The 27,538-nt window shown below is 37.7% G+C and overlaps 1 protein-coding gene across 4 annotated transcripts in view; it reads right to left on the reverse strand.

Annotated features, from left to right (window-relative positions):
- Positions 1-27,538, reverse strand: part of LOC111140680 (myosin VA) — a 188,639-nt gene that overhangs the window by 90,136 nt on the left and 70,965 nt on the right. For all 4 annotated transcript variants that reach the window (XR_002640166.1, XM_022492892.1, XM_022492894.1 and 1 more), the window contains exons 3-8: positions 26,444-26,615; positions 24,071-24,215; positions 8,685-8,841; positions 3,949-4,092; positions 1,360-1,441; positions 938-1,045 (exon numbers count right to left, since the gene is read on the reverse strand). Coding sequence is in view for 3 of the 4 variants with exons in the window: in XM_022492892.1 (XP_022348600.1) it covers positions 938-1,045; positions 1,360-1,441; positions 3,949-4,092; positions 8,685-8,841; positions 24,071-24,215; positions 26,444-26,615 (808 nt within the window). In the remaining variant the exon portion in view is untranslated. The remainder of the gene's footprint in view (positions 1-937; positions 1,046-1,359; positions 1,442-3,948; positions 4,093-8,684; positions 8,842-24,070; positions 24,216-26,443; positions 26,616-27,538) is intronic.

A 27,538-nucleotide genomic window follows, 5' to 3' on the forward strand; every position in this document is an offset into this window, starting at 1 on the left:
TACTATCTCCTAATTATGACTTCTATAAATTTGCAATTTTCTATTTACGAATAGATTTAGCCCTAAAATTATAGCAGTATTTTTCAAACTTTAATGTGCATATGAATCACCAATGGATCTTGTTAATGTGCAGATCTGTTTCAGTAGGTCTAAGATGGGGCTTGAGTTTCTGAATTTTTGCAAGCTCCACTATGGTCCTGGACCATACTCTGATTAGCAATGCTTTTAAATTAAATTAACTCACCTCATAGTACTCATCAAAATACCAACACATGATTTTAGTCATTTATATTTTGAGGTTTTTAAAATAAATAATTCACCACTAAAAGTTGTAGTTCTAAAGATTAATTTACTTGCATGTAGACCCCATATTTTTTAAATCTCAGAAACAAGACAGCGACATTTGAGCCATGTTTTAAACACTGGAATAGTCTACTTGGAATACAATGTTTATCACTACACAAGCTCAACCACATTTCCCAAACACAAACGACCAAAAAAAATAAGGGCGAGACAAACAAAACAGCCAGAACCCTACAAAATGTGAACTTGAACTTGTTCAGGACCTCATCTCATTTAGCTTTAGGTTTCAGATTCTGTGAAAATTAAAACAAAGAATTACAGTTAGTCCTACCTCCCCTAATGCCTTCAGTTTATTGAAGGATAATTTGCATACCATAAAATTCACCTGTTTTAAGTGTATTATTCAATGATTAGTTGTATAACCATTACTATAATCTGATTTTAGAATAGTTCTCATCACCCCCCAAAAAACCCTTGAGCTCATTTGCTGCCCCAAGTTATTTTATAAGGAACAAATGTTAAATCTCCCAACAACACTCACCACCTAATACAAAGCTAAGCCAATATTCCAAACAAAGACTGCTTGAATCAGAGAACTACTGCTCCTAAGAGCTCAAAAATAAAATTATATTACCTAGCAGAGTGCAGGCCTGCCTGGTATGTGCCATCTCCTTGGTATCATCAACTCCTTCAATCACAGGACTGCCACCTTGCTTCGTGTAATGAAAGTTATTTGCATTTCCTGTAACGAATGAAAATAAAAGATTTGCAGCCTATGAAGATGCCTTGAATCCTACCCTTATGTCCACTCTAAAGCAGAGGCAGTGATAGCCCAGTTAAGTAGACTGCCTGTGGACTCATCTTAAGTAGGTATCCACTCAAGGCCCATCCTACTTCACCCCTTCCCCATCCCCAGGTTATCGTGCAGCCAACGCAGACTTCCTATCATTTTATTCATAAATATTTTAGGATTAGATAATCTCCTAAATAAGTTTATGGACGCAGGAATAAATGGAAAACAATACCAGAACAATAAATCTAACACCATATCCGTACCTAATCGCAGCATTTTAAATTCAGGTAACTTTGCTGAAGCACAAAGCTGGTAGAAGATATGATAGTTTCTCTCCTCTTCTGCCTTTGAAATAAGAAGAGTTTTTAATTATAGCATTTTAACCTAAAACCCTGAAAATTCAATCATAAAATAAAATTTTTAAAGATAATGATGATGATGATGATGATGATGATTCATTTGAGAGAGAAACAGAGAGAGACAGAGCCCAAGAAGCGGGAGAAGCAGAGGGAGAAGACCCCCACTGAGCTGGGATCCCAACTAGGGGCCCGATGCCAGGACCTGAAGATCATGACTTGAGCTGAAGGCAGACACTTAACCATCCGAGCCACCCAGGTGCTCCCAATTTTTTTTTAAGATTTATTTATTTGAGAAAGAAAGAGAGCAGGGGGTAGGACAGAGGGAGAGAATCTCAAGCAGACTCCCCACTGAGCACAGAGCCTGATCAGGTCGCTATCCCACAACCTTGAGATCATGACCCGAGCTGAAATCAAGAGTCAGACACTTAAACTACTGAGCCACCAAGGCACCCCCATAAAATGAAATTTTAATATTTAATTATCTCAGTTAATAAGTTGTCCTTATACCTAAATTTCCTAATATAGATTTATGATTATTAAATCTCATGATTTATCAGTCATGTGCCTATATGTATGAATGTGTATCTGTTGGTCACAGTCAACAAAAAATATCTGATAATGGTGCTTTCTGAAGTAGAGAACAGTTTGGTATATGCCGCTGTCGTAAGAGATCATTGCCTTTGGGGAAAACTAAAACCCTGTTTTTGAAGTATAGGTATCCCCTGCTTTTCTAAAGTTCGCACTACACCACTTCATTTTTGCAAAAAGCCTACATTAGCACCTGTTTTGCTAACCAAAGGAAATTCAAAGAGGCTCTTTTACAGAAAAGCAAAAACTGGTGTTTAGCAGTTACTTTGTGGTGAGCCATTACAGAGGCCGCACTCCCCCAGCAGGGAGCGTGGAACCACCAAACTCTTTACACAGGAACTACACTCAGCATCTTGGCATCGAGCTGCCATAGCTTTGAACTGTGTCTGTGAGCATCTGCGCTTTATCTCGATTTATTCTGTGCATCTGCTAGCATGTGTCCTAAGGTATCAGAAAAGCCTAAGAGAGGTTATTTTTGGGGTCTGGGGATGCTCAGAAAATTTTCCATATAAATTAATGGTAATTTTTTTCTTCACTTCACACCATTTCAGCTTATAGAAGTTTTTTTTTTTTTTTTTAAATATTTTATTTATTTATTTGACAGACAGAGATCACAAGTAGGCAGAGAGGCAGGCAGAGAGAGAGAGAGGAGGAAGCAGGCTCCCCGCTGAGCAGAGAGCCCGATGTGGGGCTCGATCCCAGGACCCTGGGATCATGACCTGAGCCGAAGGCAGAGGCTTTAACCCACTGAGCCACCCAGGTGCCCCTCAGCTTATAGAAGTTTTCATAGGACCAATCTACTTTTGGAAAAAGGGGTAAATGTGTACTCAATATCTTCTCACAGTACCTCTCAGGCTCGTGGTCTTCCTAACACTTTAAAGGAAAAAGAATATTCTATCTTTGCCATATGTCAGACCAGATCATCTCCTGTGATTGTTTGTAAGAAATCCACAAATGCATTGCATCATCTACATCATTTTAGTTTATACATTTTAACATTAATAAAGTATTTTACAGAACAGAAAATAAATCATGTATAATTTTAACATAATTTCTTGGTATTTCCTGACAGTCCTTTTTCCACATACATACTTTAGAAATGCAGCTGTAATAACACTGCTCATACAAAACTGAATCCTCATACTCCACCATCATATCCTTGAATTCTGCAGTGTATTCAGCTGACTAAATCACAGTGTGGCCTCAAGGTCAGGTCTGATCCCCAAAAGGGGCTTATGTCTAGTAAAGGAGATTCCTTAGCCTTCATTATTTAAACAATACCATATTCTAAGAGAGGAAAAGTAAGAAAAGAGGACAAGGAACTAGGTTCAAACTGTAACTCACTGAAAACATAATCCAATGTCTTCCCTATCAACTAGGAAATATGAGACTTGAGAGTAAACTAGTAACACCTCTTGGGGCACCTGGGTGGCGCAGTCAGTTAGACGTCCGACTCTGGGCTTCAGCTCAGGTCATGATCTCAGGGTCATGGGATGGAGCCCCATGTCAGCTTGCGCTCAGCAGGGAGTCTGCTTGGGATTTTCTCTCTCCCTCTGCCCCTCCCCCTACTTATGTGCACATTCTCTCTCTCTGAAAGAAAAAAATAAAATCTTAAAAAAATATAAACTAATAGCACCTCTTTTTAATTAAGCTACAACCATCTGCAGGAAAAAGTCTAAACCATTAAACCTAAACCAGAGCCCAGTCCCACAGATTATTAGTCTAATGGGTTTGCCCTGCCTCTGACAGGTACCATTTTACATATTTCAGCCCAAATGTGGTTTGTAGTAATACTGTCATAATATGCCCAAGAGTATCTGCAAATAAAATGCATACTAGCAAGCATGAGCACTAGAATTATATGGCAATCTAACAAAAATTTATACATGCAGCTGCCCGCCTTACCTGGAATACCACTCTGGATTTCTCTAAAAGGTAAGTTCTCATATTGGCACCAATGATTCGGTATCTCTTATCAAAACCAATTTCAATATACTTCCCAAAACGGCTGCTATTATCATTCCGGGTTGTCTTAGCATTTCCAATGGACTAAGAAGCAAGGGGAAAAAAAAGTATCTTAGAAGTACAGTTCATGACATGACATTTACAGAGTCTGTTCAGGGAGAGAGAGGACAGAGTATAACACACTTTAAAACTGATTCTTTTAAGAACAGAACTGATTTTGCACCTGCAAGTAAGTACCAGTGTATGCTTTGCCCACTGCACAACCACACAGACACTGACTAATAGCTCAGATCTGCCTTCTTATTCTCACACAAATTATCTTCAGGAAGAGCAAACCTGAGCCCAGCGGCTGGGAGACTTTCACACCATTTGTGCTATCGGAACACACTCATTCAGTTCAACAAAGAAAGAACTGGATGGGACTGGGGGCTGTAAAAGCACACTAGGGTTTGCATTTCCCGAAAACTTAGTCTGTTTTATGTAAATGAGCTTGTTAAGGCAAATTATTATTTTTAGGGAAATACTGCTCTGGTGTTGAGTCTGTTTAGCTAAAAGTTTCTATCCTCTTATCCTGTGACAACAAAGGCCCAGTTGGACTGGTTTTTAGCAGAAGCTTAGTAATCGATTACCCATTCAATTCAAAGTCATTTTCAGAAACCAGACATAGTAAAATTTGCCCTTGGATTTTGATAGCTGTATCTAACTTGTAAAACATCTGCCATAGAATTCAGAGACTGTAACTTTCTGCTAATTTTTTATATAATTAAAAAAATTAAGATAATATATGCACTACTTTCTAACTTAGGTAACATGCTTCTAGAAATTTTTCTTCCAAGGCAAAGCAAAAAAAAAATGGTGTAGGTAGAGAATCAAGTGTTCACATAATGCATGCATTAAATATTCAATAAAATATTTTATGTAAGATTACTTAATTTACTTGTACAAAACCTGAGAGGATCAGGATTAGCAGACCAAAACCATAGCAGAGAGAAAGACATGAAAATGCTCTGGAGTGTTAAAAAAGCAAAACAAATACAAATGATGAGAACAGTAATAACACAGCCACAAAAAAATCAACACATCAGATTCTCTGATCAATCAAAGAAGGCGCATTTCACTCTCGGAAACAGAGGGCAGGTACTGTCCTATTTTGCTTTGGCAATGAGAACACTGCTATATTTCAGAATAACATTTTTAAAGGGAAAGAATGACAGAAAGCTATCTTCCCAGCAAAGTAATAGGAGTAACCTAGTGTAGCCTAGGACAATTTAACAATATATTTACTTAGATATTCCCCTTCTTAATATGACAAAAAGTACAACAAAAAGTCTCCATGTATTCCAATTGTTTTTATTTTATTTAGAAAAGGAAATTAATGATAAATGTAGGATTTTCTTTCAACACAGAATACTCCATCAAAGAGCAGATGAAAAGATGTGGTAATTGTGGCAGTGACAATGATAGCCACTGAGTGTTTACCAGGCACTGTCCCAAGCCCCTTCCTGCCAGCAACTAAGCAAGCTGGCAAAGGGGGTCCACAGCTTCTCCTCCTTCCCTGACCGCACCCCACCTTCCTTCCATATGCCATCTCTCTCCTAGCGACTCAGAGTACGTGTCCAAGGGGCTGAGCGGCCAAAACAATACTACCCTTGTGAGAAGCAAGGTCAGGGTTGAAACAGACCCCTTCCCTCTGTCTTTGAGTAAAAAGGTATTTAAACATAGAGCAAAGAAGTATAGAAGGAGTGAATGAAATAGAAGTCTGAAGACCTGGGTATTAGACCAGGCCCTCCCACCAACTTTCCAACATTTAATCCTCTGAGGAGCAGTAGTGTCTCCAGGCGTGAACTGACTAGGATAGATGAGCCCTAGGGTCCTTTACAAAACTAGAACTACATGATTATAAGCCTTGAACCTGATAAGGAAAGAAGGTTCTATATATAAACTATACTTTTTGTCCTTTTCTCCTAATTGCTCCCTCTGGCTTCTAAGTACTATATTTTCAACAGGCTTCCCTGATGCTGTTATCTTTTTAATTAGCAATAAATTGTTAATGAAAAAAGGCTTTGCGGTCTTGATTTTACTATTGATTTCAGTGAAGTGTTCAGCAACTTATTCTTCTTTACTAAAAGGAGATGAAAATCTTTAACTATGCTTATTAAAGTTGTAAAAGAACTATTAAGACTCACTATGCACCCCAGGAATCTTTCCCTGTCCCCATTTTAGGATTAAAATTTCCTGGAGGAAAAGGAAAAAAAGAAAACATGATAAAATGAGCAAAAAAGAATAATTTATCTGTGTATCATTCGTATTTTGCAAAAGGAGTCTATCTGATAAGGAGGGTCTTTCTAAAGGATCACGTGCAAATCCCATTAGCCACTAGGATGTGACATTAACTGTGTGGGATGCTCATTATCCGGGGAGGGATTTCAGATAGCTGGAGACCCAGCTATACCATTCTTAACATGGCAGTAAAGGACTCTGATAGAGAAACACAGTCTTGGGGCAAGTTTAATGTTACAGACCTTCTAGGCCACATACTCAATATTTCATCTATGTCTTCTTCCTATGACTGCAAACCCTTTGTCACCATTCTTCAGCTACAGATTCCATTTTAATCTTTCAAACTGGGATGCCCTCATTTGTAGTCATTGAGAGTTAGTTCTCTGTCAAATTTTCTTAATCCAAATTCCCACAGAAAAACTACACAACAATATAGAAGGGAGTAGCTAATTATAACTGATGGCTTTATCTTTTTTTGTTCATCCCAGCAAATAAACTAAATTCTTTATAACTACATATTAAAAAACTAGGATCTTGGGGCACCTGGGTGGCTCAGTCGTTAAGCGTCTGCCTTCAGCTCAGGTCCTCATCCCAGGGTCCTGGGATTGAGCCCTGTCTCGGACTCCCTGATCGGCAGGAAGCCTGCTTCTCCCTCTCCTAGTCCTCCTGCTTGTGTTCCCTTTCTCTCTCTGTGTCTCTCTCTGTCAAATAAATAAATAAAATCTTTAAAAAAAACAAAGTAGGATCTATGACCATTTTAATCTCTCCTACTAACACAAATCTGTTTTGTAGAAAAACCAATGTAGCTATTTTTGGAATGAGAATATAGCAAGGTCATAAAATGTTCTAGACATATTCTAGAAGGTTCATCCCAGACTTACATTATTATATGGCCCAGCCTAGACGAGATGGGATTCCCTGACACCATCACAATCTAGACTGCGAAGTTCTAACTTTGGGGATTAGGAATGAAATAAACTGCCGCCAACTACACAGGATTTGCTGTTGTACCAAAAACAGCCAAACCAATGGGAGGAAGCAAAGCAAAACCCAGTTGTTTTCCGACCCAAAACCCAAAACTGGCTCCATGGATTATATTTCCCCAATATTAACAATGGCATCCAGCATTCTATCTGTAGCTTAAATTCTTTCAAAATCTTAATATTTGCTTAAAATCTTGATGAGTCTTTCTGGCACACACCTCTGTCAACCCCCCCACCACCCTGTCTGTGCTATTTCAGAAAACTTCTCCAGTTCTCGCTGCACAGTGTACCTAGTCCAGGCAGCCTCGTAACTTCCCTCGTAACTCTTGGTCCCGAGGACAGAGGTCCTCCTGCTCTGGAGGGCAGCCCCACAGGCTGGGGTGCAACATCCTGTTCCCAAGTGTCACACACGGCACTGCAAACCAGGCACAATTACCTCTGAACTGATTATTGCAACAACCACTTGTATCACAGGTGCACCAGGCCAGTTCTAAACTCCGTCTGTGTTTGGGTGACAAATAAAGCTTGACGAAGGGAAAAAACAGGAATAAAAAATGCTGACTTGAATTTTTAATAAGAGAGGTTTTTTCTCCCTGTCCAAAATAATTTCCCCCCCATTAGTAATGAGAATTAGTTTTTTCCATTAAATGGGGCTACTTACAAAAATGCAACTTTCCTAACATCATATTAATAGATAAATAATTCTCTAGCTACAAATCCTGAAATAGTCTCACACAAACAGGTCCACTTTCTTTGGCATGAGCCTTTCCACTTTGTAGACATATTAACTTTTGAAAGGACATCCTTCTGTACTTCTTCCTTTCTCAGGAATTTATAGCTACCGAATTTCCTTTTCTAACCTAAAGCTGTGTATTGTGCTTCACAGAAACAAGAAGAAAAATGTTTACAAGATCATGATTTAAGCTTGTAGTTCACATCTGGGGGGAAAAAATAGAAACTTACAGCTAAACAGGTTGTACTAAATACAGAAAATGAAATGTGGCAAAGGAATGATAAAATTCATCATGCTTGGGTATAGTGAATCCTATGAACTTCAGAAATGGGGGGAAATGAGAAACATACTTCTAGTACAAGGACCAATAAACTTCTAGGAGAATAGAAATTTGGAAAATGAAGTACCACTGCCAGTTATTTAGCGGCAAGTCAGCGGTAGGTTAAAAATGCAGGATTATGGAATAAAGTAGACGCTTCCATAGCTGGGCTTTACTCAAATGGCTACCTTCCTGACTTTCTACTTTGCGTACATCTCTTCTTACTAATACGTGGAAAAGTATTTTCTTACTTTTAGTGGCTGGGACAGCCCAGACTTTCTGACAGGTGCTGTTTCGATACTTTTTTGAGCAGGTTTCTTAACAGAACATAGTAAGAAGGCCAAGGCCACTGCTGCCTTACCTCCATGATGGGGTTGGAGGCCAAGACCTTCTCCTCGACATTGGCTTCACTGGCAGAACCACTCACGGTTGCAAAGTATCGCATGGCATACTTAGCTGAGACTGTTTTTCCTGCCCCAGACTCTCCACTTACAATGATGGACTGATTTCGTTCATCTCTGTAAGACAAAGAAGAGTAACTAACAGCGCTGCCTGCCCCTGAATGGGACTAGCATTGTTTCCTCTGTGCTCTCCTCAGCAAGCCATGCTGAATCTCTTCTGGTTCATACATGCAGCAATGTGGGAAGGAACGTAAGAATATTTCCTGATAAAAATAACTACTTACAAACTAGCAGTGAACAGAGAGGGAGAGGAGAATATCAAGCATCATATTAGGTAGCATCACATCTAAGGATGAATCTGTGTTAAAGGGTCTCTGATATTTGTGTGAACAGATCTCAAGCACATTATTTAATTTCTAGACAATAATTCTGGTATATTACAGTATTGCAACCACCTCAGAAGAAAAAGGAGCCACAGCAGGGGAATTTAGAAGAAAATCCTATTTAATTAAAATTACAAATTGTCTAGTAGTTAACAGTCCCTATATCATATGTTCCACAAACTCCAGTTCCTACTGAAAGTTTCTTCTCAGGAGAGAAGAAACAGTTCATTTATTTGTTGGCTGACTTCTTCAGATATGTCAGAACTCAAAGACTATCTACTATCCCATCTTTAGTTCATTCACACAATGACTCAAAAACTCTAAGTGATACACTTGTTTACAAAGACTATCATTTCTTTGAGGATAAAAACCTAAGTCATCTTTATCTTTAATATCCAGCACCTAGTACAAAGCCTGACACATCACAAATGCTCAATAAATGTGTATTTCTTATAAGTAAAAAGAAATTCAATGAACAACCTAATCTAAGAATAAATCTTTCTGCTTATTTCTTTTAAAAATTTATTTATTTATTTGAGAGAGAGAGTGAACACTAAAGAGACAAAGCAAGCACAAGAGGGGGGTAGAGGGAGAGGGAGAAATGGGCTCCCTACTCAGAGCTCAACCCCGGGACCCTGGGATCATGACCTGAGCTGAAAGCAGACGCATAACCTACTGAGCCATCCAGGCGCCCCTAAATCTCTCTGCTTTGGTGACAATTTCTACTAGGACAGAAGTAGAAAATCCCACTTCTTAAGATGGAACCAGCAATTAACTTTTAATCAAAATAACTGAACAAGGGCCACCTGGGTGGCTCAGTCAGTTAAGCATCTATCTGCCTTTGGCTGAGGTTATGGTCCCAGGGTTCTGGGATCAAGCCCCACTTTGGGCTCCCTGCTCAGTGGGGAGTCTGCTTCTCCCTCTCCCACTCCCCTGCTTGTGTTCCTTCTCTTACAGTGTCTCTCTGTCAAATAAATAAATAAAATTTTTTAAAAAACTGAACAAGGTATTTTTATAATACCAAAGGTGGTATTATTTGTGCTCTTAATTTACAAAGGGACTGGATCAGGATGACTTCAAAGGTTTTTAGTGGAACTCTCCTCCTGTAAGGCCACAAGATGGGGAAGTTATTCTACTACAGAAGTTGATCTTTTTATCTTTTAAAAGAGACTTATTTAGCCAACAAATATTTATCAAATACCTACTACATGCCAAACATTGTATTAAACATTAGGGTTACAAATTAAATAAGCTGTGATTTGTGTCCTCAAGTGGGTAATGGTCTAACTGGAAAGACAGACTGTAATTTGAGATTATAATACATGGGATGGGGCACTGAAAGGAGGAAGAGGTGATCAGGAGAGGTTCCCTGAAGAAGATACCAGAACAAGGTCTAAAAAGATAACTAGGAAAAAGGAAGCAAGAGATGCAGAAGTCAGAAAGCAAACATTCTAGGGAAAGGAGGTAAGATAAATGAAAGCTCAGATACATGAGAAGTTAGGAAAAAGCAAATAATTCAGTTTGGCTGGAACAGGGAGTAATGGTGGCTAAGACTGTAGAGATGACCAAGAAACTGACCATAGAGTTCTTACGTGAGATGTTAAGGAATCTGAAGTTTACCTAAAGGTAATGGAGTGTCATTAAACAGAAAACAAAATAATCCAACTACTAAAAATCACTCTGGCAGCAATGTGTAGTATGAGTGGTGAGAGTCCAGATGAAAAATTATGGAAGTCTGAACAGAGGTTGTGGCTGTCCTGACTGAGAGAGGTAGAAAGCTCTAAGAGACACCAAAGTGATAGAAGCCACAGTACTTGGCAATAAATTTCCAAAGTAGAAATTTAGGACTTTTTCAAGGAAAGGTTTCTTTCTCCTTTGAGAAATGAGGGTAACTGTCTTATTTTATAGACCTTGAAAAATACAGTGGGAGTATAGCAACTTGTTCCTGACACTCTGACTCCCATGTTGTGGGGAAAAGCAGGAGGACCTAGGCAACACTAAGGAATGTTTAAGTTTTACAGTACAAGCTGGCACATAATCCCTGTTTTCATGAAACATCGTTGAACCTCATACCCACCATCTCATTTTCTTTTTATTTGAATTTCTAGACAGAACTGGACACTCCCATTTCCCCTGTTCATTCATTGCTGATCAAAACCTAAATCATCTAATAAAACAGTTCTCATTGTGGCACCACTGTCCTTTCTTTTAGTCATTTAAAACGTCCTCAGAATTCACCTTTTTCTATACATTAATCAAGGTACTGTATCAACAGTTTTTGGATTCCCTTCTACAATATGATTAGAAAAATGACCTTTTCCTAACTTGTGCATGATCAGCTGTCACTGCACCCTGTGTGACACCACTCCTTCCAACAGCAAACGAGGTGGGGAGGTTTCTACTGGTCTGATGAAAATATTAGTGGGAACTGCTATTTAAACTGTACTGTTTTTGAAATGTTATTTCAAGTCTTAATATCAAAATATTGTATCAAAAAATCTAAAAATTCATATAGCTCTTTCTTATAATATAGGGAAGAAGAAAAATATTAAAGGCAATAAGATCAAGGATTGTTCAAATGAATCAGAGGCTTGTACAACTACGTACATAGGATATCAAGCACATGCCATATACATTTTCTTTCCTAGGATTTAGGATACCACGTACATATGGTATCAATCACATGTCATATACATTTTCTTTTCTAGGATCTAGGATCAACAGTTTTTAAATTTTTTAAGGGACTTTTTTTTTTTTTTTTATATTTCCTGACTTCTTGGCAGAGAGTCTTCCCATCTTTCCCAAGGTTAGCGGAGCTTCCAATATATAAACAAGCACCAGTCTTCCATTACATAAAAGCTCCTCTGCATCAAGGCTCTATCCCTAGATCTGTCATACACCAGCTACGCAGCTTTGAGCAACTGCATGACCTCTCTGGTTTTCTCATCTTTTCTCATCATTAAGGTTAAATAGTACCCAAAGTCCTTCTCAAATTCCAAAGTACTATAATCTAAAAGTCTAACTCTGGAGTTGTTTTTCAGATGCTAGATGGACAACAGCTTGCAGTCTAAGCCAGGGTAAACCCTTGGGACCAAGGACAATTGGAAGAGGAGAGGCCTACAGAGACTCAGATGGTCTTGAGTGGCCATATTTAAAATGGGCAACATTTCTTCTCTAGAGGGCCCCTGAATCTGAGATGACCAAAATCAATAAATGGCTACAAAGAGTAAAAATGTAAAATAATCAATTCACCTTTTTTTAAATTAAATGCAGGAAGTAGAAATCTTTATAAAATAGGTATAGTAGGTACAATTTTAAAATGTTTTTCAGTTCTATGTGGCCATAGGAAAAAATGCCAAAAAGACAGAATAAGAGTAGACATAGGTAGAAGAGAAGACAGAGAGACGAGAGAAGCATAACAGATAATAAAGACACACAAAAGGAAAAACAAGAAGGTTAGGATAGAGATGAGGAGAAAACAGACAAAAACATTAGGGATAAAAATTTTGTGGTTCACACCTGCTTATCCCCTACACAAAAATAAACCTAAAATGGATTAAAGACCTAATTTTGAGACCTGAAAACATAAAATTCCTAGAAGAAAACATAGGCAATAATCCCTTTGACATCAGCTGTAAAAACATTTTTCTAGATATATCTCCTTTGGCAGGGGAAACAAAAGCAATATTTAAACTATTTTTATTCATTAAAAAAAAACCTTTTGCACAACAAACAAAAAAGACAACCTACTGAATGAAGAGATTTGCAAATGATATATCCAATAAGAGATTAATATCGAAACTATTTAAAGAACTTAACACAACTCAACACCAAAAACCCCCAAATAATCCAATTTTTAAATGGGCATAAGTCATGAACAAACATTTTTTCAAAGAAGACATCCAGATGGTCAACAGACACGTGAAAAGATGCTCAGCATCACTCATCATTAGGGAAACGTAATCAAAACTGCAATGAGCTATCACCTCACACCTGTCAAAATGGCTAAAAATCAAAAATGAAGAAATAAGTGTTGGTAAGGATGTGGAGAAAAAGGAACCCTTGTGCACTGTTGATGGGAATGCAAGCTGGTGCAGCCACTGTGGAAAATAGTATGGAGGTTCCTCAAAAAGTTAAAGATAGAATTACCCTATGATCTAGTAATTCTACTACTGGGTATTTAGCCAAAGAAAATTTAAAAAACTAATTTGAAGAGAGAGAGGGAGAGAGAGAGTCACTCCTATGCTTACTGTAGCATTATTTATAATAGCCAAAATATGGAAGCAACCCAAATGTCCACCCACAGATGAATAAAAATACAGTATATAGACCCAATGATATGTTATTCAGCCATAAGAAAGAATGAGATCTTGCCATTTGCAACAACATGGATAGACCTAGAAGGCATAATACTAAGTGAAATAAGTCAATCAAAGAAAGACAAATACCACGATTTCATTCACGTGTGGAATTTAAGAAACAAAATTAATGAACAAAGGAAAAAGGACAAACAGAAAAGTAGACTTTTAAATACAAAGAACAAACTGGTGGTTACCAGAGGCAAGGTGGGGGGGGGGGGGTAAAATAAGTGAAGGGGATTAAGAGCACACTTATACTGATGAGCACTGAGTAAAGTGTAGAATTGTTGAATCATTATATTGCAAATTTAAAACTAATCTAACACTGTATGTTAATCATACCTGAATTAAAAAATAAAAATTAAAAAATTTTATGGTTCAAGGTGAATACCAGAGTCTACCCTCTTCTAGTCATTTGAGCTGTAAGCTTTATGTGGTTATATATATATATAAAAATAAAAATTTACTGTTTTTTGAAATTTTGCATATCTTATCAGCCAGTATTTATAATCCTTCAAGTGTTCCTGTTCTTTTATTACAAGAAAGTTTTTTCTACTTTTGGGAGGTAGATATCACTTCAAAACCCTGATAAAAACACATTAAAGAACAGAGATTCTCCACTCTTCCTCAAAGTCAGATCAATCTGGACTGTCTTAAGGACACATGAAGCAAAGATTTATGATTTCTGGCTTGGCCAGTTTTCTCAAGGGCCTCTAGAGTAATCCTAAATATCTGGGTACTGGGTGCCTTTGGAGGTAAGCTCTTCTGACCTGTTTTATCAATGGTGGTTCCAGAGGCTCTAATGTGAACTAAAAGCCCCCACCTAAAAATACTGCTTCATTCATTTATTCAACAAACATGTAATGAGCAGTCACAATGTGCCAAACATTTTGTGAAGATTAAAAGACTCTGGGATCATAGCCTTTTGAGAGAGACTGAAAGTATAGTTAAAATGAAGCACTTCATTACTTCATTCCATTTTAAAAGGAGGTCTACCCAAGATACCACCCAGGATGGAAGTGGTGGGAGATGAGAGGAGGGGATGTCAGGAAATGCTTTCTTAAAAAGGTGATGCTTTCATTGACTTTCACATGATGATTAGGAGAAAACTAGGTTGTATGGGAAGAATGCAATGGGAATGAAACTACGTAGTGGCACCTGAAACCTCAGGAAAAATTTATTCAAGAACAGAATATCCACTCTGGGTTGATGAAAGAGAAGAGTTTCACTTTAGTCCATTTCCTTCCTTGGTCGTCGGTCCTTTTATTCAGTTTATCTGTATCTAATTGGTCTGTCCAGCCTTTTCTTATATCTACTCAGTTTTCATTTTACATCAGGTGTATATAGATTTTCCTTCCTTTAAAAAAATGTAATCTCTCTAGTCTATCATGGTCATACTGAATATTATTCGTATTTTCTAAGACCATCAACTTGCTCTCTGCAAATTTAATGAGCATACTTTTCAGTCACATCCTGATCACTCAAGACTAAACTAAGTAATGCCAACCTCAGGCCTGACTCATATGGAACACAATTTTATATTTCCACCCATGTTGATATTGACTCTCTGATAACCACTGGGTGTTGCTGTTTACCTTAGTTAAGTATACAAGCACCTACATCTAATTTTTAGCTTATAAGTAAACATGTGTGCATGAAACAAAATCTCGAGTTTACTTTTTTTCAGGCAATCAATCTAATTGTTTCTCCCTTATCTGAGCCCTTGTTAAAAAGAGAAAATACTAAGTTCATGTGATATAAAGCTTTCTTCCAATGCCATGACTTTAGTGTGATTACGTGGCTTCACTTGAGATTCTAATCCCTATCTCTCTTGTTAAGAGCTGTTAAATTTTTCTACATCATTATCGCTCATCAAAATCAAGCTGCTATGCTCTGTGTTTTCATGATTTCCGGTTTTGATGAATCTCAAGAACACTTTTTTTTTAGTTTTTATTTTAATTCCAGTTAGTTAACATACAGTGTTATATTAGTTTCAGCTGTACAATACAGTGATTCAACAATCCCGTAATATCATCTGGTGCTCTTCACAAGTGCCCTCCTCCACCCCATCACCCATTTCACCCAACCCCCATCCACCTCCCCTCTGGTAACCATCAGTTTGTTCTCTATAGTTAAAGAGTCTGTTTTGTGCTTTGTCTATCTCTCTCTTATTTTTTTCCCTTTGCTTGTTTGTTTTGTTTCTTAAATTCCACATATGAGTGAAAGCATATAGCAATTGTCTTTCTCTGACTTCTTTCTTTTTTTTTTTTTTAAAGATTTTATTTATTTATTTGTCAGAGAGAGAGAGAGAGGGAGAGAGAGCAAGCACAGGCAGACAGAATGGCAGGCAGAGGCAGACGGAGAAGCAGGCTCTCTGCTGAGCAAGGAGCCCGATGTGGGACTCGATCCCAGGACACTGGGATCATGACCTGAGCCGAAGGCAGCTGCTTAACCAACTGAGCCACCCAGGCGTCCCTCTCTGACTTATTTCAATTAGCATTATACTCCCTAGCTCCATCCATTCAAGAAGAAAAGATTTAAATTCTAAAGGTAACATCAGACAATGACTTCACAATGACAATATTTAGTATTATTTTTTAAGTTAAATATTTCCTCTAAAAAGATGTGCAGGCAGACTGGTGAAAGCTCTGCTTTAGAGAGGCAGAGACACTATTCAGGAAATGGAAAGAAATGTTTCCTAGAGATATGTACTAAGGTCAGTCAGTTCCTACTGAGGAACCGCTCACATGGCATTAAGATCCTCTCTGGTCAAACTGACTTCTCTGTGCCATCACTCCAGAGCCCATAAGATTAATGTAACGAGGCCATAACAGAAATATGCAGTTACATATGTTTGTGACTTTTATAGACTTGTATTACCTGTATTTTATTCCTTCCACAGCCTTATGGGGTAGCTAGTGCCCACTAAGTGCCACATTTATATGTAAAGAATCCTGAAGAGCAATCACATACCAGGCACTAAGCTAGTCTCAAACTAAAACCTGGGTGGGATCATGAAAAATACATAAAAATCAGACAGATGAAGAAGCACAGAAAAGGATATTCTAGACTGAATAAAATGTGCACAAATACAAGTATGCAATGTTAGTTTGAGGGAATAGATGTGTTAAGAAGAGGGAAGTGTAGCTGAAAGTAAGAAAATGAAATGACAAAGGAGAAAAGCTCTGGGGTCTCAAAGCGAGAACCACATCTCCACTTCCAGAAGCTGTTTATTAGCACGATAGTCTGACAAGTTATTTTCCTCAGTTTCCTCACCTGTAAAGCAGGGGTGATGATGCCTGCTCCCAGGATGTGAGGAAGATTAGAGGAAACACGTCTGACACCATGCTTGGACACAGCAGGCATCGAAACATGGCAGCTATTAATTAATGTAAGTTAATCCACCTTTATAGATCATACATGAGATTCCTCATCATATAGCATATATTACTTCAAGTCTATTTGCATAAATGGGATACTTGGTACCACAGGGCAGCTGAGTCACTGTTGGTAACAGGGGAGCTTTTATAATCTGTACCAGCCCTCAGGCAGGGAGCTCCGGACAGCGATGCACGCAGAGACTCCCAGCCATGTGAAAGAAGGAGCCACCCTCAGAAAAGGCCTAGCAGTGAACAGTCAAGAGGAATCAACTAGATGAGAGGCTGAAGTGGATGAGAAGAGAATGGAGACATAAAACTCCATAATGATGAAGACGTGATGACAGTAACGCCTATACTGCAAGACTTACCATTTTTAAAAGAGTGTATTTTTAACATTTTTATTGAGGTATAGTTGACCTATAATGTTACATTAGTTTCAGGTGTACAACATAGTGATTCAGTAACTCTCTTTGTTATGCTATTCAGAGTGCTTTTATGTTTATCATTTAAGATAATTTTCACCTTTGAAGTAAGCACGACAGCATTATTTTTTCTGTGTTATGGAAAATATTACTATTTACTATTAGTTAGACGGGTTATCTAAGGTTAGAGCAGAGCTCTATGAATGACGTCACATACTGCATCCCCTGGTTTCCAAGAAGAAAGTACACCATGCTCCTCCTGCTCTGCTCCACAGCTCCTTACCAGTCTGCTCTCCACTAGAAAGAGCAACATGCTTATTAATTAGTCTCCATGGAACAGAAAGGTAACAAATGCACACCACACAACAGCGTTAAATGTCAAGGTAAACCAGCCAGTGAAACTGTTCCATTGTGTCGGCAATAAAACTGAGACCAAGGCAGACAAGGAGATATAACCTTGTGTAGTTATTTATTGATGCAGTTGTGATTCATACAGGTATCTTTTTGATTACACCAAGGTTATACATGTAAGTATCTAATTTATTTCAAGAAAACCCATAAATGAAACTTAGTAGAAAAAATTTATTTACCATTCCCAATGGGGAAAAAATATACCACATTAAAGTATTTAAGAAATACTGGTTTTAAGGAAACAAAAGAAAAAAAGCTTTTGTTTTAAGGAAAATAATATTGTCATTTAGTTACCAAAGAGCAGTCAGTTCCAGCATGAGAAAAGACTGATATAAATGGGACACAAGAATATAAGAAGAAAAACAGACAGAATAGCCCACTGACATTTTCTCTTCTGTAAGTCAACAAGACTATTAAAGTACGAGGCCTGACTCTGAAGGTGTTCTATGAGGACACTGTTCTCTGTAAGGGACATGCTTAAAAAAGAGTCCCGAGTCAAGGATCCTGGTTATTGCTACTCTCTCATTGGCCATATAGCTACTGGGGAAGAAACACTTCTGTCAGCTTTGCTTGGAGGATAGATATCAAAAATAAAACTCCAACCCTTCCTCCACCCATGTTCCCACTCCACATGTACAGCCTGCTCTTCCTTCAATAACCTCCGTCTCAGTAAATGGCAACTCCCACCTTTCAGGTGCTTAGACCAAATACCTTGCCACTATCCCAGACTCCTCTCTTTCTCTCATAGCCTCACATAAGCAAGCCTTTGTCCATTCTTTCTTAAAAACACATCCAGAGGGACACCTGGGTGGCTCTGTCAATTGAGCATCTGCCCTCGGCTTGGGTCATGATCCCAGGATCCGGGGATCAAGTTCCACATCAGGCTCCCTCTCCCTCTGCCTTATGCTCCCCCTGCTTGTAACCTCTCTCTGACAAATAATTAAATAAAATCTTAAAAAATAAAAAAAAATACATCCAGAATCCATCCTTTCACTTTTACCTTCTCCATAAATATTTTTTTTTTTTTTTATTTGACAGACAGAGATCACAAGTAGGCAGAGAGGCAGACAGAGGGAGAGGAAGCAGGCTCCCCGCTGAGCAGAGAGCCCGACGCGGGGCTCGATCCCAGGACCCTGGGATCATGACCCGAGCCGAAGGCAGAGGCTTTAACCCACTGAGCCACCCAGGCGCCCCATCCATAAATATTTCTTTAACCAGATTATCATTATTTCTTGCTTGGATCAATACAAAAATCTCCTAACTAGTCTTCTGGATTCTACCCTCGTCCCAACACCAACTGTTGTTTTAATTTTGCTTGTTTCTAACTAGTTTTGATACTATTTCAAACTTGTGGAAAATTGCAAAACTAGTAAAATGAACTCCCATATATGCTTTACTCAAATTCACCAATTGTTTAGGTTTTCCTTGTTTGTTTTATTAACTTCTCTGTTTCTTTTATTTTTATATTTTCTGAAATATTTAAGAGTGGGTTACAGACATGATGCCTCCTATATAATTTAGAGTAATATACTTCCTCAGAACAGTGACAGGCTTTTACCTATTCACAATAATCAAAATCATGAAATGTAGTACTGATATAGTTAGTAGTATTTAGTCTACGGTCTATACTCTAATTTTATCAACCATCCAGCAATGTTGTTCCCTACATACCTTTCCTCCCCAATCACCAAGGATTCAATTCAGAATATTCATTGCACTTAACTAGCATATAATGCTCATCTCCTTTAATCCTAAACAGTTCCTCAGCCTTTCTTTGACTTTTTTGATCTTCATAATTTTGAAGAGCATATACATTTATTTTGGAGAATGCCCTCATTTTCAGTTTTTCTGGTGTTTCCTCCCAATTAGATTCAGGACATGCATTTTTGGCAGCAATCTATGGTCAATTTTTATCATAGCTGCAAGATCAAGCCATTCCTCTGCTCAAAACTCACACCCAGGGCACCTGGGTGGCTCAGTGGGTTAAAGCCTCTGCCTTCGGCTCAGGTCATGATCCCAGGGTCCTGGGATCGAGCCCCACATCAGGCTCTCTGCTCAGCTGGGAGCCTGCTTCCTCCTCTATCTCTCTCTGCCTGCCTCTTTGCCTGATTGTGATCTCTGTCTAATAAATAAATAAATAAAATCTTTAAAAAAAAAAAAAAACTCACACCCAGAGAAGAAGTCAAATTTGCTACAATACCCCACATGGCCTTGTAGGGTCCTTGCAGTTGATGATCTCTCTGCCTGGAATATTCTTCCTCAGATATGTGAATGGTGCACCCTATCCTTTCCTTCATGTAATTATTCAAAATACAGTTTTATTTTTTATGGAAGTAGATAAGTTGATACCAAAGTATATACAGAAAAAAAAACATCTAAGGATAGCCAGGAAAATAATGAAAAGCACAAACTATGAGAGGGTTTAATGATACCAAACATTAAAAAATATTATGAAGGGGTGCATGGGTGGCTCAGTTGATTAAGTGTCTGACTCTTGATCTCAGCTCAGGTCTTGATCTCAGGGTCATGAGTTCAAGCCCCACGCTGGGCTTGGAACCTACTTTAAAAAAAAAAAAAATACTACAGAGGCACAAAACATGAAAAAACCTAGGATATGCTAAATGGCATCTGAAAGAACTGGAGCAAAATGGGTTTCTTAATAAGTGATGCTGGATAACCAGATAGCCATTTGGAAAAAAGATAAATTTAGATCCATATCTCATATCATACAAAAGAATAAACTTCAGGGGTGCCTGGGTGGCTCAGAGGATTAAAGCCTCTGCCTTCGGCTCAGGTCATGATTCCAGGGTCCTGGGATTGAGCCCCACATCGGGCTCTCTGCTCAGCGGGGAGCCTGCTTCCTCCTCTCTCTCTGTCTGCTTCTCTGCCTATTTGTGATCTCTGTCTGTCAAATAAATAAATAAAATCTTTAAAAAATTAAAAAAAAAAAGAATAAACTTCAATTGAATCAGGGATCTAAAGGTACATTATAAAACAACACAAAGAGTAGGAGAAAACATGGATGAGGGGCACCTAGATGGTTTAGTCATTAAGCATCTGCCTTCAGCTCAGGTCATGATCCCAGAATCCTGGGATTGAGTCCCACATAAGGCTCCCTGCTCAATGGGAAGCCTGCTTCTCCCTCTCCCGCTCCCCCTGCTTGTGTTCCCTCTCTTGCTGTGTCACTCGCTGTCAAATAAATAAATAAAATCTTTAAAAAAAAGAAAGAAAGAAAGAAAGAAAGAAAGAAAGAAAGAAAACATGAATGAATTTCTCTTTTATCCTGGTATAGGTAAAGGCTTTTAACAATGACTCAAAATACAGAGTAATAAAAAAAAGACTGATTATTTTGCATAGAAAAAAATACAGCATAAACAAAATCACAAGAAAACTTGTAAGTAGGATGGGGAGTATTTGCAATACATACCATAGGCAAAGGGCTAATATCTCTAACATATTTTTTAAAATTCTTAAAATTGAAGATCAAAGGACTAAAAACACAATAGAAAAATTGAAACAGACATGAATGGACAGTTTACCACATAAAGAAACAAATACATCAATAAAAAGTCTCTTAAACACATGTAAAGATGTAAACTCACTCATATTTAAAGAAATACAAATGAAAACAACATTGAGATAACACTGGATAGTGAAGAACTAAAAAGAAAGACTACACATTTTTTGTTGATGAGGCTATAGGGAAGCAGGGACTCTTGAACATTTTTGGCAGAAATACAAACCAGTACAAATCTTCTAGAGGGAATTTTGTAGGCAATACCTACAAAACTACATTTACACCTAGATTTTGACCTAGCAATGTCAATGGCTGTTAAAATTAGTAAAGTGAAAGTATAATGAGAAACAGGATATTTGCACAGTCTCAAAGTATTTTCCTATAATACACTTACTAATTTCAAAGTTTAAAATAAGTAATTATAGTAGAGAAATCTGGTAGATACCGCCATAACCAAGCAATCGAACTTAACATTCCCAGTAACTGTCTCTTCTATATGATGAACCTCACTTCTGTGAGCTTCTTGCCCCAAATGCATGGTAGCCTCGATCTAACCCAGAGAAAACCTTAAACTTTCAGAAGGGGAAGGATTTTTGCAGTCTGTTTTGCCTAATTCTTCTATTGCTGTGTCCTCAGGGTCTACAAGATAGCTGGCTAGCACTCTTCCAAGGTGTCAAAGCCATGAAAGGAAAGAGGACTAACAGATGGCTCTAGATAGGAGGAGCCTAAGGAGACAGAACTAGGTGCAATGTATGATTCTAGATTGGATCCTAGACCAGAAAAAGGACATCAGAGGGGAAATGAATGTGATCAAGATTTTTAGACTACTTAATAGTATTATATCAATGTGAATTTCCTTGTTTCAATTACTTACTACAGCTGGATGTAGGGTATATGGTACCTCTGTGTACTGTTTTTCCACACTTAAGCTCAAGATTTTTTTTTTATGTTTGAAAGAAAAAAGGTGGGGGGAGAGACAGCTTTACATGGAGGCTTTCCCTGAGCCTAGCAGATATGCCCTTTGGCTCACCTAACATTATCTACTTCTCTGACTTTATTTTCCAGAAAAACACTTATTAATATGTGACAAACTGTGTATCTTATTTACTTTTATTGTTTATCATGCCTCACTTCAGGAGAGTAAGAATTTTTGTCTATTTGTCTCACTTGTCTGCTGCTCTGTCCCATGCCTGTTACAGTGTGTTGGTGGTGTTCAGTAAAGGTCTACTGAACAAGTAGCCATTACCTTCCCTGAAGTTGTAGGGGCCTCTAAGGGTACCAGGTCTCACATGTGGTGAATATGGCACATCTCCACTCAGTAAGGAAAAGATGATAAGGAAGGATCCTGCAATATCTAGCTCCCACTGTATGCCTAAGAGACATGGTCTGTTTAGCAGCTGCAGCACATCTTATGTGCACAGATTTACTCATATACATGGTGGACTTAGGAAGACTTGGGAACGACTGAAGCATATTTTAAAACTGGCTCAGAAACAGAACTCAGCAAAGGGGAAAGCAGCAAGCAAACCTGCAGTAATCGCATTGACTGGCTGAGTCACAGGGGAATAATTGGGGGGGCGGGGGGGGAGTACGAAACCAGAGTAAATCCAGCATTTAAAAGCCAGAAATACTCACATAAATCTAACACTATTCTTGGGTTTCTCTCACAAAAATGCTAAGAACCAAACTTTCATATTTAAAATTAGTTTTTTAAAGAAGTCATATCATTCTCTAGGAGCAGTATAACACTTTTTGGAGACAGTTTTTAGGTCCTGGCACTCCCTGCAATTCCCTCTCGGCCCAGTAGTTCTCTGGCTGTACTTGTGTGGTGCTAGCATTTTATCGAATGCTCCAGTGCCATACACGTCAAATATTGGTGGGCTTTTCTCATTTTAGGGAAAAAAATTGTGCTGATAGATGGAATTTAAAAGCTTAAAAAAAAATAACATTTCTGGGGCACCTGAGAGGCTCAGCCAGTTGAGTGGCCAACTCTCAGTTTGGCTCAGGACATGATCTTGTGGGTTGTAGGACTGAGATCCCCCCACAGAGCTCCATGCTCAGCAGAGGGTCTGCTTCAAGATTCTCTCCCTCTGCCCCTTCCCACCACTCGCATGCACCCAACTCTCTCTCTGAAATAAATAAATCCTTTAAAAAAAAGTAACCTTTCTTACACTTTTGACACTCATTTCCATTTTATAACAGGATCTGCTATAATAAGCATATTATAGTACAAAACTATACTTAGTCATTTTATATTTAATATGATAATATTTCATAGTGTTAGACCAATGGAATTTGAAAGCTAGTCTTCCTAGCTTTCCTTAACTTAGGAAAGTTAAATAACTTCTCAAGTGCTTAAGTTTTCTCAGTTGTAAAATGAAGATTAATAATAACTCCAACCTCAAAAGGTTATTAGGAGGATAAAATTACTTAACAAAATGGAAGGCAATTAAACAATGCCTTGCACAGAGAGAGTACTTAATAAGTCTTAGTGATTATTAGAAGAATAATATTTTATTAATAAAAGGGCTTAATGACTTCTATGGACTCTGGCAGGGAAATAATTCTAAAATTCTGTTATGTCCTGGCCCAATTATGTCAAACAAACACCCTCCTTGCTTGGGAAGGAGAAAATAAAACCTCCGCAGTAGGTTTTATAAATAAATAAAACCTCCTTGTATTTTATAAATTTTATAAATACAAGGTTTTTTAATAATAATAATAATGTAGACCATTTGAAATAGTCAAGGCTGCTTATTTAATAATAATTTACCAGCTGCTCTTCACTATATTTTAAAATATCTATGACTTGGCAGAGAAGAAACAATCATATCTAGTAAGAATCATGAAAAAAATAAATAGAGCTTTCACCAACCTGGCCATTTGCTTGTAAGCTTCTTCAGCTACTGCAAAGATATGTGGATCCATGTCACCCATATTCTGACCACTATATGCATTAATAATATCTTCTCCATAAATAGGCAGCTGTTCATAAGGATTTATAGCTACTAGGACTATACCTGGGGGAGGGGTAAAAAAGCAAAAGAAGTTAATGATATACTAATGGACATATAAACTTGGTTAAGTGAGAATCACAGTCAACACAAATTTCAATTTCAGTTAATCTTGAACTAACAAATTGTTAAAGATCAAAATATACCATAGCCTTTGCTCTGAGCCTGTTATACCTAGACCTAACTAAAACTCTATTTTAAAACATTAAGCTAGGACGCCTGGGTGGCTCAGTGGGTTAAGCCTCTGCCTTCAGCTCAGGTCATGATCTCGGGGTCCTGGGATCGAGTTCCGCATCGGGCTCTCTGCTCGGCAGGAAGCCTGCTTCCTCCTCTCTCTCTCTCTCTCTCTCTCTCTCTGCCTGCCTCTCTGCCTGCTTGTGATCTCTGTCTGTCAAATAAATAAATAAAATCTTTAAAATAAATAAATAAATAAAATAAAACATTAAGCTGTTAAAAATAAAAACTATGGTAATGTTAAAAGAACTTTAAATATTTTCATATTTCAATAAAATATTCAATATTCAATTCAATAATTGAAAATATTCAATATTCAATAAAATATAAAATATTCAATAAATACTGAAAATATTCAATAAAATAAAATAAAATAAAAAATTTACTACTAGAAATTTATCCAAATGAAATAATCAGACATTCAAGCAAAAGTTTTTTTTTCATAAAGATGTTTATCATAGTATCATTCACAAGAGTGAAAAGTAGAAACAAACAAAATATATAACAAAGGAAGAGTAGCCAAACATTTTGTTATATTCATATGACAGACTATTATGCTACCACCACAAATTACATTTTTATTAAAGAATATTAAATGTCATAGCAAAAGATGACACAAAACTATATACAGATTAATTCCAATTTCATATCTATTTATACTTTCTCACATATACACACATATAGGATATATCAACATAATACTGGTTATTTTTCAATAGTGAATTATATGTAATTATTTTCCTTTTTTATACTTTTTTGTATGACTTTAAAGTTTATAGTTGGTGTATACTGACTTAATCAAGTCCTTCAATCAACAAATATTTATTCAGCTCCAAGTATGTCTCAAGTCTTTTCTGAGTGCTAGGTTTATAACAGTAAACAAAAAAAGACAAAGCTTTATTCTCATAGACCTTATATTCTAGTGGGAAATTGAGATAATTAACAAGATAAGAAAAAATAAATATCACAGGTTAGATAGTAGAAAGGAAAAAGGAGAAAAATTAAACAGAGAAAGAAGATGGAAACTAAAGAGTGGAGTAGGGGGTTATGATTTAGATAAGACAAGCACGGGAGGCTTCACCAAGGAGGTAACATACATGCAAGAAAAAGATAAATGGAAAAATGAAAATTGAGAAACAGAAGTATTTGGTTCATAGATAAGGAAGAAAAAGAGTTAGTATGAAGGACGCAAGAGGTATAAATTCCTTTATGAAGAGAAGATAGCTGTCTCTGTCCAAGCAGGGGAGTAAGGAAGAAATGATGAGCACTGAATTGGTCACCCAAGCAAACAGACTTAGAAGAAAATGAATGAAATCCCAGACCAGAGCCCAGAAGAGAGTTATCAGGGAAAGAAAGATAAGAAGTCAGTAGAGAAAAGAGCCAGGGACAAGGTAGAAAATAAGATTAAGAAAAAAAAAATAGAGAGAGAGAGAAAGAGAGACAAAAGAAGGAAAAGTGGAAAAAAATCCCAAAGTACCTGGTGCTTTATATCTAAGAGAAAGAAAAAGAATCCTGAGCTGAGTCACTGGCAGCTAATACTGTAACAAGCATGGGCCCAGGCCAGCACATCAGGCAAGAACAGTTACCTTGAGTCCTCAGTCCTGCACTGAGAACAAGAGAACACTGAACTTCTTGAACCCGCACTTTGAACATCTACTCTTCTTGAGTAGCAGTCCTTGTACAAGATGAAAGTCACTGGCAAACCAGTCACTGAATTTGTCAAATGACTTCTTTGGGAGGAAGAAAATCTAAAAGATGGACCCAGTTCGGTTCTTTTTTTTTTTTCCTGAGCAAAATTATATAAGTTCACAAAAGAGCTTATTCAGCACAAAATGCAACTAGCTAATGAACATGGTAAATCTTGTTTGATAACTCTTTAGTGATTCTCTCTCTAGGAGGAAACCCAACTGCAGCCTTCTTTCCCCACGCACAGTAATTCCGTGGCTATGTCTATCAGAGGAAGGAGTTCACGGTCCACTCAGAAAGCAAGGCACACTTACCACAATATGTATAAATAAGTTTGGAGTCAATAAAGCGGACTCTGAGATTGTGGAGCACAGCAGGCTCATGAAGATAGCTGAGGGCTGTGAGGTCATTTTCACCCACAAGTATGTCAGGGTTTCTCAAGTGAGGCAGTTCCTTGGTCTTTGGATCTAGACAATATTCCAAATCCTGAAAGTATACAAGATATAGAATCTGGATAAATCATAGCAATAAAAGTAAAACAGGCCCATACATTTTGCTTATTTCCTATTCCTGATATGCTTCTCAGCTATTAAATGCATTTTTTCCTGACACCTTCCAAAGCCACAGAAACTGGTGGAAATGGAAGTCTTCTTTTTCACTAGATGTATTAAAAAATTAATACAAATATTAAGAATTTTTGCTAATACAGTTTGAGAAGTTTAGACTTTTTTAAAAATTTTTTTCATTTTTTCCATTTTTTAAATTTAAATTCAATTAATTAGCATATAATGTATCATTGGTTTCACAACTAAGTTTAGACTTTTTTAACCCAATTACTGAACCAGAAGTTTTGGTTTTTAATTTTTTTTTTTTTAAAGTAGGCTCCACGCTGGGATTGAACTCATGACCCTGAGATCAAGATCCAAGTTGAGATCAAGAGTAGGATGCTTAACCGACTAAGCCACCCAGACACCCCTAAACCAGAATTTTTTAATCTTTAAATAACATTTCTCTCTCTCTCCCTTCACCTGTGATAAGCGAATGAGCAATAAAGAATGGTTAAGAGCTTGACTCTAGAGCCAGATCAACCCGGGTTGAAATCCTGAAACTGGTACTTCTTTTGTGGTCTTGGATAAGTTATTCAATGTGAATCCTTCATTGGTAGAAAGGGCATAATAAAAGTAGCTTGCAGCGGTGTGATAAAAATTAAACGAGGCAGGGTGCCTGGGAGGCTCAGTCATTAAGCATCCGCCTTCAGCTCAGGTCATGATCCCAGTGTCCTGGGATCAGAGTCCCATATCAGGCTCCCTGCTCAGTGGGGATCCTGCTTCTCCTTCTCCAGGTTCCCCATGCTTGTGTTTCCTCTCTCTGCTATCTCTCTCTGTCATAAATAAATTAAAAATCTTAAA

Source organism: Enhydra lutris, unplaced genomic scaffold, assembly GCF_002288905.1.
Source record: "Enhydra lutris kenyoni isolate GAN:26980312 unplaced genomic scaffold, ASM228890v2 scaffoldscaffold4, whole genome shotgun sequence".
NCBI classification, from domain to species: domain Eukaryota; kingdom Metazoa; phylum Chordata; class Mammalia; order Carnivora; family Mustelidae; genus Enhydra; species Enhydra lutris.